This window comes from Scleropages formosus, chromosome 12 (genome assembly GCF_900964775.1).
Source record: "Scleropages formosus chromosome 12, fSclFor1.1, whole genome shotgun sequence".
Taxonomy (NCBI): Eukaryota; Metazoa; Chordata; class Actinopteri; order Osteoglossiformes; family Osteoglossidae; genus Scleropages; species Scleropages formosus.
The window spans coordinates 15,138,397-15,156,600 of NC_041817.1; the positions used below are offsets into that span (position 1 = coordinate 15,138,397).

Genomic DNA, 18,204 nt, shown 5'->3' on the forward strand with positions numbered 1-18,204 from the left:
GTGTACAGCAAATGAAATATGTAAATTAAAGAGCAATAAACCAGAGGCTGCATAATTTGGACAAATCCAGCAGGTAAAAATGGATATCATGGGAACCAACAGAAGGCAGCGGCCATGAAAACTAAATTAGAAATAAACAGGGATCCTACTGAGCTCACTACTGGTGGAGTAAGTAACATTCAAACATTTACATTTACATTTATTCATTTATCAAATGGTTTTATTTAAAGCAACACACAAACCAGAGAAAACAAAAATGCATTTTACCATCCATGGAGTCAGGTAACTATGCCAAACCTTTCATAAACTTTCAGAAGTGTGACATTTGTGCTGTGATATTTCTGCTTACAAACTCTTTGCCATGTATGAATGTTTGGGTGACAAGTTCATCATCATTGGCAAAACACTGGGATGTATCCAGGCTGACAGTATTATTATTACTGACCTCTATTTAGTTGACAGCATTCCCTAATGGGGGTGTGGTGGCACAGTGGGTTTGACTGGGTCCTGCTCTCTGGTGGGTCTGGGGTTCAAGTCCTGCTTGGGGTACCTTGTGATGGATTGGCATCCTGTTCTGAGTGTGTCCCCTCCCCCTCCAGCCTTGAGCCCTGTGTTGCTGGGTTAGGCTCCAGTTTGCCGTGACCCCACTCAGGACAAGTGGTTTCAGATGGTGTGTGTGTGAGAAAGGAATACCAAGAGGGTCACAGTGGGCAGTGTTGTGTGTCTCAGTAGGGACATGGGATAGGGCCTTTGAGGCAGCACTCCCATGAAGAACTCTGATTGTGTAGAGTGGTGGTGTGAGGGTTGCTGGAGCCCAAGAAAGATCAGAAAAGGTGCTGGAAACAACAAAACTTTGGTTTGTGATGGATTGGCATCCTGTTCTGGGTGTGTCCCCTCCCCCTCCAGCCTTGCACCCTGTGTTGCTGGGTTAGGCTCTGGCTTGCCATGACCCTGTGTGGGGCAAGCAGTGTCAGACAATGTGTGTGCATTTACCAACGAGATTTCTAATGTTAAGATAATTAACTTTACATTGATTTAACTAGCATACAACAGGATATTCTTACTAGAGTAATTCGGGGTAATAAACTTAATCAAGAAGGGTACTGCAGCGAAAGTCAAAGTGTTTTGAAGCAGGAACATTCACATGATGATCGGGTGGCGAGGGCCCAGGACACGATGGTGTCTAGTGCCCCACTGACGCCGGTATTTCGGACTCCCCGCTTCTGTAAAACCTTGACTGCAGTCTCTGCCTTGAACTCGTGTTAAACCCTTCCTCACAGCAACCCTGAGATGTTACTGAGCTCCGGAGAAGAAGAAGGCGAATCCCTCGCAACAATCCCTCGCGCGCGACACGACGTAAGCGCCCACGGGATTTCGAGGCGTTAGGACCCAGCAGGTGACACGCGTGGATTTTCGGAGATGTCATGACGTCATTGCACTAACGAGGCGAGCCGCGCCGCGCGGTCGATTCTCCGCAGCAGCAGCACCAGCACCAGCAGCACCAGCAGCCCTCGTGCGGGGAAACGGGAGCTGCGGCAGCGGCGCTCCCGCCGGAGACTCTCACTTTTTTCTTCATCACTGACAGCATCACCGGGGGGAGGGGAAACATTGTAACGAAACATAAGAGAGAATACCGCAGCTCTGATATCTGTCGGCATGGCTTCCTCCGCCAACGGAGCGGAGGAAGTCCGCGGCTCGGTGCTCACGCCCCTGAAGTTGGTGGGCTTGGTGTGCATCTTCCTCGCGCTATGCCTGGTGGTCGGGGCCGTGCTCAGTCCCGCGTGGGTCACCGCCGACAACCAGTACTACCTGTCCCTCTGGGAGTCGTGCTGGAAAGCGGCGGCCTCGGACGGCTGGCAGTGCGGCAGCACGCTGGAGACAGGTGAGGCGCCTCACATACGCGCAGGGGCTTCTCCTCCTGCACATGATGATGATGATCATGATACACGCGGCATACTACATACAACGCGCGCGCGCGCCCATTTGATTTGTGGGGGGGGTGAGCAGATAACGGAACGTCTCGATTTGGGAGGATTCGAAAGGATGCTGCGAAACAAATGAGCCTTTTTTTAAAAGGTACGTGGCGTGTTCTGCGCGAGCGCGACCGCGAGCCGAGCCCTCCGTCGCGCGGAGAGCGGTGGTGGCGCGCGCGCGCCCCGGACCTTTTCCGCTCTCCCGCTCGAAGCAGAGCGGTGCGAATAATGAATTAATGAGTGCAAATACACGTACTTTGCGTTTCCAGGGACGATGGCTCGAGGCACGAAGTTCGTCTAGAGATGAAACTCGAGCAATAAATACTAAATAGAGGATAAAGCGCGTCACGGGGTCTGCTGTTGAGGAGTAATTAATTTCCTCCTAGATCTGAGGTCTGCGGGACGGGAACGTCGTGCACCTCCGACACGGGCAAAGTTTGCACCTTCCGTGTCTTTTTTTTTTTTTACAGCGTACGGAGTACTGCTTGCATGTTGACTCGCTGTTGCGGGAGAAACTTTTTGTTTTAGTCGAGGTAAAAAAAAAAGTGATGCGGAGCCGCCTGGGAATCATCATCATCATGTGCGCTGTGCGCTTCGGACGGGATAGGCTTTCGCTCCTCTTTCTTCTTTCCTTGGCAAGTTTCATTATTCCACGCTTTCTCTTTTTTCGGGGGGTTTCACTCTGCCTTTCCTTTTGTTGGCTGAGAAAAGCGAGCCTTTTGTTGTGTTTCCTCAGCGGTCCGAGGAGCGAGTCTGAGGCGCAGTTTGGGGACAAAACCGCCGGCGAGCCGCGTGCCTCCAGATTAGTCACCAGGGAGACGAGGCGTCCCGCCGCACGAGCGCGTCGCATTTCTCCACAGCCGCCGCCACAGTCGCCGCTACAGCCGGCGACCGAGTCCTCTTTGTTGTTGTGCGGCGCTGTGATAAACACGGCATGCCTCGCGTGCGCTTTGAAATATACATTTTACAACTCTGCCACTAGCCAGGCTTTGTCGAAGGCAAAAGTGTAAAAATGAAGTTTCTTCAACCATAAAATTGGCAGCAGCAGCAGCAGTCTGTGTTTGGAAACTCTGGAAAAAATATCCTCTACGAGACATCTGGGAAAGTGCTTTCCTGATGTATTTATTTAGACTAGAAGAGTAGAGAGTGCTTGTAAACTTTGGAAAAAAAAACTGAAAAATGTTGTTTTAAACTTAAAAAAGCCACGCTTCGTGTTTCCAGACACCATAAATTAAAGTTAGCTGACATTTTTTTCAAAATACTGTCCTTTTTACTTCTTGTTCCTTCACATTTACTTTTAAATATGCAGATATTGTGCCTTTGGAACTGGCAAATGCAGTATAAGTGTAAACCAGTGTATCTAAAATGATCACCCCAGGAATGTGTGTGTGGCGATGTGGTGTATTCATGGTGAATGAGAGAAAGAATGCTTTTGTTACAGTGCCCTTGTGTATTGTGAAATGCTGTGTATAACTGATAGATTAACCTGTGCGTGTTATGTCATAAGACAAACTTGCGCCTGACTTTTTGCAGTTAAAGGCCAAATATGTGCTGGAATTTCGTATAATCCTCGGACACCCAAGTGTGCCCTGGAGAGAAGAGAAAAACCAACAAGCGTTCTCTTCCAGAAATGCTCAGCATGCCTGTATATTAAGCAATTTCTTTAAAAAAAAAATAAATAAAAAATCTTGTGCACTCGCTCTGTTCTACCAAACAAGCTCATGATACCCTGATGTAAGGATGCAGAAGAATTTCAGTCTTTCTGCTGACACCTGATCGCATGGCTGTGAAATTTCCAGTCCTTGACTTGATTGATTCAGATGCGTTCACTCAGATATGAAGGGATTTTAAAAATAAGTCTTTGCCACTACTGTAGGAATTTAATTAAAATCTAAATACTTTAATCAAGGCCCCTATCTATAATCTTTACTTTCCATTCGTAATTATGCACAGATATTCCATATCATCAAATCTGCACATTATCACTGGCTCGCAGCGCAAAGCGTCAGACTGGATTTCACGGCAGGTTGTTGAAGTTCTCCATGTCTGTCAGATAAAACAGGAATGAAGCGCCTTTTTCTGCCTTTTTCTGTTCCTTCACAGCCCCACTTTCTGCCAGCCCCCTAAGTCATTATTCTTGGTCTCTAATTGGGGTATAATACACTATTATCTACTCTCACTCATGTATATGATTACAATGCAGATTGTCACTTTTACTCCGTAGCGGAGCTAACTGCAGATTAGTTATAAAAATAATACTGAATGCCACACAGTCTGTAGCTTGTGATTTTATACACAGCTTGCAGCTAGTCATAAAATTATCAAGGAATTTCATTGCCCTGGATGGACAATTTTTACAGGAAAAAGCATTGTTGTGGTAGTAGATAACGGTATATGTACAGCACGCTATATAAATTTATAGAGAAAAAAAGGGTGAGTTAAACTTTTAACTTTGAACTGGACAGATTTCATTCTAAATTTAACATAGTTTGTCATAATGTTACATTTATATTTCAAAAGCTTTTTACTGGGCTTAGGATGTTTCCACAATGACAAGCATAAAATGTGTCACCACAGTGCTTTTTCCTTTGAGAACATCATTGCTTATTTTATTCACAATTCATGTGATGCGTAATTCTTTAAAAGTGGTCTTTTAAGATGTGGCCAGTTGGCCATGCATTGATGGAAAAGGTAGTGATTTAACCTGTGGTTTTTTTGGTACTTGGCATATGGTGGCCTCTGGGGAATGGGTTGATGGTTTGGATTCAGAGTAAACCATGACCTCATGAATTTCCTAATCTCAGTTTCTAACAGTGGTACCCGTTGCTGGTAGCAATACGTAGTGTTGTATAAATCTTGTGCTCAGCGAAAAGTGTTGAATGTTTTACAGATTGCAAAAACATCTAGTATGTAGTTACAACAGTTAGGTTAGCTCTTTTGTAAGAAATGCACTTTTAACTCGGGAGCAATTATTTTTACAACAGACAAATGAAAAATGTTTAGGTGTCTCTGATGATCTATTTAACTGGTTTGCAGTGTCATTGTGCAATATAAAATTTAGCATGTGAAAGATGGATTGGTAGTCATTAGTTCACTTTACAGCCTGCGTTCAAGTGATTTCCGCTACTTTACGCACTCCAAGTTACACCTCCTCCATATATTACACACAACATCTTATTCAGCTGACCTCATGAACACTGATTTGCGTGCACACTGTGATTAGAAAGCACATCGATCTTTGAAATATTTTCCGCACTCCACATTTTGGTAGGTAAAATGAAAGGTATACACAAAGCAGCAAATTACGAGCCAGCGTCCTTTGGAAAAATGTACGGTTTTGAACTATTTTGAACTTGTGCTGATGTATTTGGTCGAGAACGACCCGGAATTTAGCCGTGCGCCGTGTAAATGTGTATAAACTACAAAGCAATATAATTCATTTGGACAGAAAACAAGCATCTGGGTATGAGCCAGACTGCCAGCTACTCTTCACGCCAGAATTTGCTGTGTATTCTGTTCTTTGAGAGCAGATTGTGTCTCTATATGTTAGTCAGTATGAGAATATGTGTGGATGTTTTCATGTTGTTGCTTGATTTGCATAATCATAATCAGTTGGCACAATAGGATTTATAAAGTGGAAATTGTCAGTACTCTTGAACTTGCACGTCGGCTGCTGAGGCCCGCAAACAGCGTAGCCAAAGCGAACGCGCTGTCTACAGAGGTAGAGCCAGCTCAGGCATTTCAGCGGCCCTGCGGACGCATCGGCGATACGGGCTCTGCAAACTGGGGGAGCTCGGAATTCCTACAAACCTGGGAAACTACACTGCTTTTTCATTTTTATCACTTAAATGAAAGAACTACTCTCCTTCATAGAAAGCAGCTCGCGAGCATGGTGACCACGTTAAGCCTGCAGGCGCAATGACCGCAGCCGCCCGTGATCTCGCACGGGTCTCCGTCATTTCCGCAGAGGTGCCGCGCCTCTCTTGTGCTGGTCGTTTCATTCTCGTATGCGGAGTAAGGCTTTTGTTCACCCACCGCCATCTCTCTGCTTCGGCGAGTGGTCTCGGGGGGATCATGTGCAGTTTCTCTTCTGTATTCCAGCTGAGTGACTTTGACTGGCACGGTCCACTTGGCCCCATGTCCTCCTCCTCCCTGCCAGACAGAACAGACACACCTGTGAGATACGGTCCTGGAGCACTAACTGTGTGAGAGACGTCTCCTGTAAACTACAACTGGTGGGCGCTGCATCGCACCTGTGGTGAAGCCGTCCCAAAACAGCACCGCTGCTGCGGGGTATCGCAGGCGCGAGCGTGTGGTATTGCTGTGAGCGATGTGCCGTGGTCCTGCAGGTGAGGCTGCGAGTAGTACTCCTGTGAACGAGAGCACGGCTATTTAATGCTCTTTTGAATGAGCGAGGCTGTAGCGGTCCTTTGAGTGAGAGAGCGAGCAGTCTCATGAATTAGTCAGCGTGCCGTGTATCCCCGCCCGTGAGCGACGGTGTGTTGGCCCCAGGAACGAGTGAGCGAGCCAGGGGTGAGAGGTGCTGCGGAACGGTGTCAGCCGTGCCAGCCGTGCATCGCTTCTCCTCCAGTGAAGGGAGCTAATGCACTTCTCCTATTCCTGTGCCAGATATGGCGTTACATGGCATAGAACACCCGTTTACAGTATGCATGTGACTGCAAACGGTAACGGTCGTGTCTGAGGTGCCCTTCCGGAGCGGAAGTCCGGTAGCTCGGAATACTGCTGGAGTCAGTCACATTATACGCCAATTTATGAGCGGACATGCTGCAGCAGAGGAGGATAATTGACATCGTTCTGCAGCGTGAGGGAGGGTTTAAGTCACAGGGCTGTTTTGACTTGCCGCTGCATAAGCACCTCCTATAGGCTTGTTAAGCGTTTTGTAGGTTGTCGGTTTCTTGCAGGCAGCGAGCGATGTGACTTTGCGTCAGTCGCCGGTGGCTCCTCGGCACGCCTCGGTGTGACCTGTCGTGTGACAAGAAAGCAGTTCTTGTCAGAGAGTGTTATCAGGGGGAACGCATAATCTGTCTGCCTTTGAAGCATCTAGACTGCGGTAGGAGGGCTCCAACCAGGCGAGCCAGAAACAGACTTGGAAGTGATTAAATTGGTATGAACATCAGAGGTAGAAGAAAAAAGGAAAAAAAAAAGCCTAATGATGGAGAAAAATCTTCAGAGAATGCCCATGCTCCTGTTATTGGTAATCGAGGGCCCTGTTTGCTTTGTTTGCTAAATGATGGGTGTTACAATAGGGAAGGGGAGAGGGGAACGTAACCCGCACCCGTGAAACGGGCTGTCGGGACGTAATTTGTCCACTGCATAGATGACTGCTCCATTTGTGATAGGAGAAGATGTGCGGTTTGCCAGTTGTAGGTGGCTGTTGGGGAGCAGCAGTAGCAGCAGCACAATGGCTGAGTAGTAGGGAGGGACGTGCTAGGTGAGGCTCGTCTCCCGTGTCAGTCATCTGTCGAAATGCAGAAGATGGACTCGCACCCGAGCAGCCGTACCTGCGTGAAGGTGATCGGTTTTACGGAGCCGTTCCGCTGCTGGGCGGAGACCTTGCTTTGACCATCTAACCCGGTATGAAATGTCTCGTACAAATGGAAAAAATGCAGGCTATATTTTCATTTAAGTCACTCACCCAACTGTTAAGTTAATTCCGGCAGACAAAGCGTAGCGTAATAGATTTGGGTTGATGCAAGGGCTTTCTCACATTCACTGTAAATACTTTCTTAGACACATTAGCCCTCTATTGTAAGGAGGCAGTCGGTTGTATCTAATCCTGAAAACCTCTTTTATCGGAGAGGCGAAGAAGGGCAGAAGGATACCGAGCATCGCGTTATCTCATTACAGAATATTAGAGTAATTCCTGCTTAGATGGCTGCCAATGCCTCTGGAATCTGCATATCCCCCGCACCTCTCTTTCACGAAGAGTGCTGTCGACAGAGCGCTTAGATGCTCAATATTTAATAGAGGCCTTTCAATAAACTGCAACAAAGGGGAGGTAAGACCCCCTTTCCGGCGAGGTTCTCCGCCCGGAATGGTTTTAAACGTGCGCGCTCTCCGGAAGTCGCTCTCCCGCGCCAAGCCCTTCGGCGACCACGTTCCCTCTGCCCGCAGCCGCTGTGAGGGAACAGGGGCAGGCTTCTGCTCAAATGTTGGAGGCATGAATTATGAATGTGAGACGAGTCCATTTTCATTCTCATTGAAAACAGTCTGTGGTCTGCAGATCGCGGAGATGACAGCTTCCTTTTGGATGTTAACAGCCGTTAACCTTTCGTTGTAAGGCTGCTGCGAGATGTTCTGTAAAAGGCTTCTTTGTCTCTGAAGGATCTGGTTGTCATGAAACGGTCCTCATTGTGTTGCGATTTTGTTAAGTACTGTAGAGTAAACATAGCTCCAAATCTTTCCTCTTTTGGTCTTTCTTCACTTGGAATGATGCGGTGTGAATTTTTTCCAGGAACCGGAGGAATTGTTTTGGAGAGGGGCCTGCTCGACTTCTCAGGAGCACTAAATAACCTTCGTGCTTCATGTCATGTGAGAGCAATGTGGTGCACTATGGTATCTCTCCTGGGAAAGGGCCTCACCAGCAGTCTGAGCACAATCCAGTGCTCTTTCTGCCTACTGATTTGCTCAGAAGGGGCGCAGCACAGGAATCATGTTGCTCCATGCCCAAAATAGCAAAATGATTTTTAATGAACTTCAGTGAAAGCATCGTGACTGACAGTACGGATCAATGCGACCGGTTATGGGGGATATTCAGGTACGCGTTCGATAAAGCTCCCCCCGGCCCGGCTCGTTGGCAGTCAGTCTGTTCCTGGGCTTTATTAATGTCTCATTACCCTTATTAAAATAGCCGTGTCCTTGAAAGATCACAGGCACACGGCACCTGCAGGGACTCCGTTCCGCGAGCGTGAGGAGCACGCTGTTGTATTCGGTGCCGCGTGCAGCGGGCGGAGTCATCTGTGCGGACCTCGGTTTCTTTCATGCGCCGATGGCTCTCGTGCTGTCAGTCAAGACCTCTGTTACTGTAGCAACAGAGCTTGCAGTGAGAAGGCGCTTCACACACTTAGTTTGTGAGTTACTGCGTTAATGAGAAGTGTTTCTTTGGAAGGGTTTCGCACCTGACTGTAGAGCAGCGGGTAGCATGGGTTGGATGTAGGTTCGATCCTTGCTCAGTCTGTGTAGTGTTCATGTTCTCCCTCTGTTTCCTCCCGCTGTCCGTAGACCTGTGTTTTAGGTTTATTGGCGATTCTACAATTTCCCGTTGCGTATGAATTTCGTGAGTGACTTTGATGGACTGCGCCGCGATGATCCGGCATTCCGTTCAGGGTGTGCCCTGCCTAGCCTTGCTCCCCGTGCTTACGGGATAGGCTCTGGACAACTGGGCTCTACGACAGGTAGTAAGTGCTAGCGAGTGGGTGAGTGAGAATCCTAATTAATAGTAAAAGGGCAAGAGGCTTTGCCAATTGTGTGGTATAGCGTAATGTGAAAATAGTGCTACGGAATAATGATTACCCACTTGTGTCGACGCATTTCCCATATGAAAATGATTAGTAATATGTAAGTACTGAAAGGAATACGGGGACACGGTGGCACAGCAGGTTTGGCCTGTGTTTGCTCTCCAGTGGGTCTGGGGTGCATCCCCTCCCTGTCCAGCCTTGCGCCCTGTGTTGCTGGATTTTGCTCCGGTTCGCCGTGACCCCACTCAGGACAAGCGGTTTCAGATGGTGTGTGTGAGAAAGGAATACCAAGAGGGTCACAGTGGGCAGTGTTGTGTGTCTCAGTAGGGACATGAGATAGGGCCTTCGAGGCAGCACTCCCATGAAGAACTCTGATTGTGTAAAGAGGTGGTGTGAGGGTCGCTGGAGCCCAAGAAAGATCAGAAAAGGTGCTGGAAACAGCAAAACTTTGGTTTGCTGTATGACTTTGAGATGTTCCTCTTTCTTTGACCTCAGATGTTTCATGCTGCAACCTACTTCTATGGCTCCTACTCCTATGGGAGCTTAACTGTGACTTGAAAAAAGAAAGAGGTTAAAGTGAATAAAAAGACAATGATTTTTTTTTAAAGCTCTGCATGTATTTTATCTTATGAGAATTCAAGGTATTCAATGTGTAGAGTAATGTTCTCGGTCATGTCATACGGAGGGCAAAATTGGACAGCGAAGAAGCAAGACAGGAAGAAAATCAATGCCTTTGAATTATGGTGTTGAATTCTGTGTATACCGTGCACTGCCCAAACAACAACTCAGTCATTGTTGGAGGAGATCAGGCCTGAGTTTTCCCTGGAAGCTCAAGTAAAAAGACGTCAATTTTCATGCTCCGAACACGTCATGCAAAGAGCTTTGATCGTTAGAAACAGAAATGTTGCTAGGCGAGGTTGAAGGTCATCACAGAAGAGGGAGACTGGCGGTGCGATGGTTCGATACGATAACAGCAACTATGGATGTCACTCTAGCAACATTTTGCCGTCTCGCTGACAACAGAACACAGTTCAGAACATATATCCGTAGGGTCTTCATGAGCTGGCATCAAGAGTAATGTATGAATTTAGCCACGGATGAAAGTTGAGATGAACAGTAGCCATGAGCTCTTGCTGCGTATTTGCTTGGAAACAGATGTCAAAGTGAAGTTTTCTCTTGACCTTGTTGTTATTCACCTTCAGAAAGAATTCCGTGTTCAGGGAAGGACTGCAAGATATATACAGTACACTTAGTGCATAAACTTGCTCATTGTTTTCCTTGTTTTTTTAGACATTTTCGTTGGCTAGAAATTTTGCACTGCTTTCATGATTGAAAAAAGATATTCTGTCGATGTTCATGGTGTAGATCAGAATAATATTTATAAAAGTATTGGTGTTGATTTTTGTTGCTGGGAACTATTTTGATTTAAAATAAAAAAAGAAAAATGTTGTTATGAAAAATAATATTGTGAAAGAGTGTTGCATCATTTCAACAAGTCAACAGTTCTCCTGGGGTAGAAGGGTTCTGTGTAGTGCTTAAATCTCCCACATTGTTCCTTGAAATATTTGATTAATTGAAAGCTGGCTTAGTCTGTGTGGAGTTTGCATGTTCTCACGGCGTTTTGCGTGGGTTTCCTCTGGGTGCTCCGTTTTTTATCCCACGGCACAAGGACACGTGTCTCAAGAGGACTGGGGACTCTAAATAGCCTGTAGTTTGTATATGTGTATCTGGCTGCCATGTGATGAACTGACGTCCCATCTAGGGTGTTCCCTGCCTCACACCCGATGTGTCCAGCATAGGCTATGAAACACCGTGACCCTGGATTGCATCAGTGGTTTCTGCCGACGGATGAAATTTTGCTGTCTGCAACATCATTTGTTCTCCCTATGGTATCCATAATCCATAATTACACAATGCACTAGTTGAACACGCATACTGTATATCAAACACAGGAAAACAACCCAGGGCATCTAAACAGGTTTCCACTATTTTGAGCTCTCAATAAATCTAAAAATCAACTAATAGACTATAAAATAACAGTAAGTACAGTTATGCTCATAAATGATGAAAATCCTGTTTACGTGCGTTATGTAATCAAGTCGACTTTTGTTGGTTCTGTGTTTATTGACAAACCCTGGGGCGTTCACTAAATTTTAAGGAGGACCGTCATTTTTAGAGAGGGAATTGACCTTGCCTCATATTAATCGATTAGCTGCTGCTGCGAAGTGAAGTTTCGCAGCGTTGTGTTCGGCAGGCGACCAACTATTCACCGCAGCTCATATGGGGGCTGTACTCCGTGCAAATGGGGTTCACCGCATTCTCTTTGTCAGGACTCTCTGAGTTCTGTGGAAGTGCACGTTCCCCTCTAGAAGGGATGACCTTCTTGCGATGAGGTTCGGATTGCTGTCCGTGCTGCTTGAGGACGGGGATCGAGGCTCGGCGTGACCTCATTCATCTCGAGGTACTTCACCGGGGGCTGGGTGGAATAGAGGCCCGTCCCCCCAACCGCCCAAATGTAAGTGCCGGCGGGGCAACGGTGCGCTGCCGCTATGCTGCGCGGTGCTTAAGGACGAGCGCTTGCTGATGTGATGCCAGGTATTTAACCCGAAGAGATGCATTCGAATGCGCAGCTGCTTAAATTGATAAAAGCAACAGACGCTTTGGATAGAAAACATCAGCTAAGCAATCATGTTTTAATAACACTGGGGAAACTGGTGTAGGCGTCCTGTCACCGCAGACGTGTGAATGCCTGTTGCTGAGCTTGTGGTTTGGCTCGCCGCCTTCGGTTGCCGGTGGCGCAGAAAGCTGTAGCTGAGTTGTGGCCGTACTGTGGTAATCTCCCCAGTATCTGCGCATCGGGGTAAAAAGCCGCTGCTGGACGTAGGGGTGGTGCAGCTGTCCGCAAATCTCACTAAGTGGTCTTGCTTTATTGGTGACATGGTCTGGCCTGCTGCTGGTGTCATGGGAGACTGGGTTTCAAGTCTTAATATGGCCCGATACCCTGACCCCTGAGACACCATGCTATTTTTGGACAAACGAGGTATGCTTTCGGCCGCAGAGAGGCAAATTCCCAAGCGTTTAACCCGGGACTCTTTAAGGGGGCAGATGGAAATTTCTCCCCCTCCTTTTCGGCTGAAAGAAAAGATCCGCTTTCTTTGTTTTTTGGAACGCGCGGTCGTCGTCTAAAGTCGTCACTTCGTGGGTTTCGGGGCTGAAGCTGCGTCCAGCAGAAGAATGGGAAACGCTAGCAAAGCAGTGACGCGAGAGAGACGGGTCTCCGTGGAGATCGAGGCCTAGAGAGCCCCGTGATCTCAGTCAGTGCCGTCGTCAGTCGCTGCAGTCAGGTGTTCGGTTCTAGTGCAGTGCTGTTCAAGAAGATGCCCCCCTGCCCCACCGCCATTTTCCCCGTTTTGCTCCGTCCCCGGGTGTACGCACCAACTCTCATCTGTCTGTCTTTGTCCCCCGTTTCTCTCCCCGTGCCCCTCCCTGGCTCGCTCTTGCTCCCTTTCCCTGCAGACTGGCAGATTGCCACTCTGGCCTTGTTGCTGGGCGGAGCTGGCCTCATTCTGCTCTCCTTCCTGGTGGGTCTCGTGTCTGTGTGTGTCGGCTCTAGGAGACGCTTCTACAGACCTGTCGCCGTGATGCTGTTTGCTGCAGGTAATGCTCCCGCCCCTCCTATCTTTCCCACACGCACACGTATGCGGACCTGCCTCGCTCGCTTTTTCGTTCTGTTGCATACACATACATTAGGAAAAATCACTTTTGCGTATTGTGATGTTTTCTGTTTTATTGTTCTTGTTGTCATTATTTATTACATGGACCAGTGCAAAAGCTGTTTTTTTTTTTTTTTTTTCCTTTACTGCATAACAGAGTGAAGGTATTTTCCCTGCTTGTGCAACCTTTTGGTTTACGATTATGAATGTTTCTGTTTTCTTTTGCATGATGTTCCTGTGTAACTTGCTGTATGAGGTTCTGCAACACAGCATCATTTATCATGACATAACCTGTGGGGCTTTTACTAAAATGTTTATGGAACTCTGATGATTGGAACAAGCAGAGTTAAAAATTTTTAACATAATACGCAAACATTAATGATGGATGTTAGTATCTTTACGGTGTTGCCATGGTTTCAGGAAATAGCCCACAATTTATTTTGGTTTAATTGTATTTATTTATCTGCACGACTATAATTTGATAAACCGCTGATTCCATTTCCTTGGGCCATCGGTTGAGCGGGGCAGCAGTTTATTTGGGACGAATCTTTAAGAACAAAAACAAACCGAGAAAATTACCAGAATTTGCTTTGCTAATTTACGAAATCATGTTGTTCAATGAGGACGGTGACAGTGTAGATGATGCATTTGTGGTCACTGCAGGTATCTGGTGTGTGTGTGTGTGTGTGTGTGTGTGTGTGTGTGTGTGTGTGTGTGTGTGTGAGCTGACATACTCAGTAACGAACAGGTGTGTTCAGAGGGCGTAGCGATTTTTTATCTTCTTTTTATTTTCGATTTTGATTTTGTAAATTCCAGATCCTTACCAATATCCCACAAAGAGATTTAACACGAGTGAGCAGAATTGTGTTGCTTGACCAAATCAAATGCCAACCTTGTAACATCAGTCATTTCCAGAATAGATTGCCAAAATGTACAATCACAGTAACGTGTAATAGAGGTAACATCACAAAAGCGCTTGATAAAATCCGCCAACGTCATTAACCGTTAGAACTGCATGCATTAAAAACTACATATAAGTATTTGTGTTGCTCAGTAAAGGGTACCTTGTCTATTGTTTTTAACCTTTTTAACTCGTTATGTGCAATTTTGCATAACTAGGGCAGCCGTCTAATTGGGCCAAAGTGTTGTAGCCCCGATGTGTCCCAATGAACTGGAATCCAGTGTAATTGCTACCGTGGGTATTATTCCGAAGCAGGGTATATTTCAGAGGTGAAAAGCAATGGCAACGATTCCATCCAAGCTTTTCTTGATGTTTGGCCAATATTTTGCCTTGCAAGTCTGATGCGGGCTTAGAATGTGATAAAGCTTTATTACAGAAATGTGTTTTTGTTACCCCGAGAGTCTTGCTGAGCGATAGGTTGTGCTTGTTTTGCTAAATTGCTCTAGTCACATTTACTTGTTTCAGGCTTGTTGCAGCACTGCTAGTCCCGAGATTAGCGTACGCCCTGGGTTAATGGCTCTCCTCTGTACCCTCACACTTGGGGGCTTTTGCTCCTATTTAGTGCTTTTTCAAATGTAGTCTGTACTACATACTTAATTTTAATTACATTGAAAGTTTTGATGCTCTTACTGAATTATAGGTAATTATTATGCTTGCAGGCACTCTTTGCTATTTTCTTTGTAAATACTAATTTCTTTCTAATATTTTTGCTTTTTGCATACAATATTATATATAACTTCCAGCAAGATATATTTGGGATTTATGACTGTGGATGAGGATTGCACTGTTGCATTTACAATTTATTTTGTAGTCCCCAGTGGAGTGTGTCTGTTTTTTTATGTTGATTAATTCAGTGCCTCGGAAAGCCTTGGTTTCAGTGATTGCCAGCATGATGTAGGGGTAATTTACAGTGTTTTTTAAGACGGTGTCAGTGTACCTAGAACAGGTTTTAACATTGGCTTTCTTTACATTTAGTCTTTTGAAGGTAGTCACTTTGATCTTTCCGAGGGTTTACAGCCACGGTCTGGTTGAGGAACGCTGCTTGCGGAATTTATGTAGACTATTTAAACATCAAATAGACGGAGATATATTTGTTGAAGAGTGAAACAATAAGTGACGCAACAGATTGAAATATCTTTCGATTTAATTCTCGCTCTGCTTCTTCCTCTTAGTTGTGCTCCAGGTGTGCAGTCTAGTGCTCTACCCCATCAAGTTCATCGAGACCATCAGCTTAAGGATATACCACGAGTTCAACTGGGGCTACGGTCTGGCCTGGGGATCCACCATCTTTTCCTTCGGTGGGGCCATCCTCTACTGCTTGAATCCCAAGAACTACGAAGACTACTACTAATACAAGAAGACTTGCAAAAGAGCCCCGCGGCGCACACTGATTCTTCCCTACTCGCCACTATGATACTCCATTCACTGAGCTTTCCCTGCAGAACTGAAAGTAGCCTTGCGCACTTGCCCATTCCTACAGAACTGACGACGGCGTCACACGGCTGCACAGCTGATGAAACTGACCGTCTTAACTCACCTCGTCTCCGGAACACAGGTTGTGCCGATTATCACAGAAGAACAGTTAAAGGAAATAATCTGTCGGTTTCTCTTCTCTTTCTCTTGTTACAAAAGATTTTTAGAGCTAACCACCAACAGCAGAGATAGGAGTTAAACTAGTTTATGATATAACAGTGTTAGATACAATGCGTGAAGTTACCTAACGTACCAGAGTAGGACCTTGATGAATTTTAGTGGATTCCAAAATTACTCTTTACCTTTCTATGTCATGATGAATTATTCTTGTCACCAACAATATTAATAGCAAAAGCACATGGCATTTTTGTCATCGTTTGTTCGAACGCGTGCTGGCCATTGACACCCGCTGTAGTGCAGTTTGTTTTAACGTTGTTTGGTGCTCAGCCAGATGAAAATTGTCACCTGTTGGTTGTAAGAAACCACCGTCTGAGACTCGGAGGACCCACGGAGCCCTGCTTTGTGACTCGCAAGGCAACGGAAGCCTACGCCTAGATGTAACGCTGTGCAGAGGCAGACATAGCGGTGGAACCCCGTGTTGGAGTCCTCAGAATTGATGGAACCCTTTGGTGAAACACACAAGTCAGTGGAGCCCTTTACTAAGACATGTCTGTAGAACGATATGGGGAAGTTACCCTTATTATGGGACTTGCGGCGAGACAATGGAGCCCTGCAGTCAGTTGGACATGACAGATGAATACTTGTGCCGATCATGCTTGGTACTTGAAACAGTGCGAAGGTGTGCATGCTGGACTTCCTTCACAAACCGCACATCAGTAAAACGTAGACTCATACCGAGCAGCAGAAGCGCACTACAGTAGATGTCGTCTTGTCTGTCTTCTTTCATTGGTCAGTGGATGTACGTAGGGCATGAGGAGACTGACCTGGTGCTCACATATGGTATCGGGGTTGGGGGCACGCAGCGATCCGTTATCAGAAAGTTGCAGCATTTCACCTGAAAGGAATCCAGTGTGATTTTTAACTCGATACTTTTTCTGTTGGTCAGGCTGTTTCTCTCATTTAGTTGATCTGATTAGAGTTTATTTAAGGGGAATGCTTCTAGTCTTTTAGGCCCCTGCTCTAACAAGGCCATGACTGTCCGTGAGCGTGTGTGCATGCGTGTGTGTGAGCTAGACAAACGCAGCATTCAGTCAGTTGTAGCTCAACTGATTGCACAGTGCTCATGAACCTGTATAACATGACTTTACTTACCTTGGATAGGCCAAGATTGTTTTTGTGTATTAGAACAATTAGAAGAACCTTGAGTGTATTTTTGAACTTCATCCCTGCACTGTGTCAGTAGTGTAGTGGTGCTTTTACTACATTACTATAAGCGTTGTATTTTTAGACGTCTATGTTCAGGATGCTTTTCCAAGCTGAAAATGTGTATAGATATTTTGTCCAATTGGCACTAAAAGCACTCATGGAAGAATTTACACCAAAAGCGTTTTACTTAGACTAAGATGACACAGCAGAGATGGACACACAAGCACTGCACTGGACTTTTGCTTCAAAATGGACTGGAAACACTTGGAATCAAAAGTCAATCATCTGGACAGATTGTGAAGATAATAAACATTTGTACTGACAAACTGAAGGGCCAGTGCAGCCCTGGAAGAGCGAGACATTTAGAAACACGTGCAGCAGAAGGTCCGTGACAGCTTGTCCTCCGTTACTCAGACAGCTGGTTCATGTAACTCATACCCTGTGCTGAAGGTAACCTGTGTGCGTCCAAAGTTGTTTGTCGTCTGTCAGTCCGAAACACCACCTTAGCATGTCTTAGTTCTTCACTGGCAGACAAACTTACTCTGTAAGGTTTAATGATTTGCATCTGCGGACACTACTGGCAAGAACGAACCGAGAAAACGGCACCTCCGACTCCCCGGGCTCTTCTGTGCAGGAACCACATCCCATGAGTTGTTTGTGCTTTCATCTGATCACAGAAAGGCTTTCAAAGCTTAGTTAAAATGTAGAGAATTCTGGCCTGGTGGTTTAGGAAAGCCCTAGAAAATAGACTAGTTTTTGTTCTTTGACAAATTACATTTACAATAGTTTTTTTTGGCTTAATTTCACTATGAATGTGGGGAGATGAGACACGTGTTTGTGTGTTGTGTGGAGGCTTTCCTCGGAGACTTACTAAATTAAAAAGAGAAGCGAATGCCCCGGTTTTCTGTATAATTACATAGCTTTGCCCTAGGGAGCGAAAAGAGGGAGCAGGAGGAGGGTGAGAGTGGAGAACTCACACTGTTGGATATCCACGCTGTAAATTAGCTGTACTGTGGTACAGATATGCCTGCGTGTGTCTGATGCTCACCTGTTTATACACTAATACAATAAACTGTAAAGAGCAATGTGGGTGTATACCGTTATTTCGGATCGCAGTGGCTGATGCTCTGTCCCTACCCATCCATTCTGAACCGCATCAATAGGAACCTGCAGTTTTTGGTTTTTTTTTTTTTTTTTCCCCCCCCTACAGGCCACATTCTTAGGGCATCTCCATCTAAAGAGAAGTGTATTCAAGAATTTAACATGCCATATGTAATATG

At 46.0% G+C, this 18,204-nt stretch overlaps 1 protein-coding gene across 1 annotated transcript; it reads left to right on the top strand.

Annotated features, from left to right (window-relative positions):
* The first annotated feature begins 1,456 nt into the window (after positions 1-1,456).
* Positions 1,457-18,204, top strand: tmem47 (transmembrane protein 47). The gene is made up of 3 exons (XM_018757751.2): positions 1,457-1,882; positions 12,968-13,108; positions 15,298-18,204. The coding sequence occupies exons 1-3, from the start codon at positions 1,657-1,659 to the stop codon at positions 15,474-15,476; spliced, it is 546 nt and encodes a 181-aa protein (XP_018613267.1). The 5' UTR covers positions 1,457-1,656; the 3' UTR covers positions 15,477-18,204.

Excerpts from the sequence above, each read along its gene's own strand:
- tmem47 (XM_018757751.2), top strand. The coding sequence starts at position 1,657 with ATGGCTTCCTCCGCCAACGGAGCGGAGGAAGTCCGCGGCTCGGTGCTC. Across the intron at positions 1,883-12,967 it reads CGGCAGCACGCTGGAGACAG|ACTGGCAGATTGCCACTCTG; the intron begins GTGAGGCGCCTC and ends CTTTCCCTGCAG. Across the intron at positions 13,109-15,297 it reads CGTGATGCTGTTTGCTGCAG|TTGTGCTCCAGGTGTGCAGT; the intron begins GTAATGCTCCCG and ends TCTTCCTCTTAG.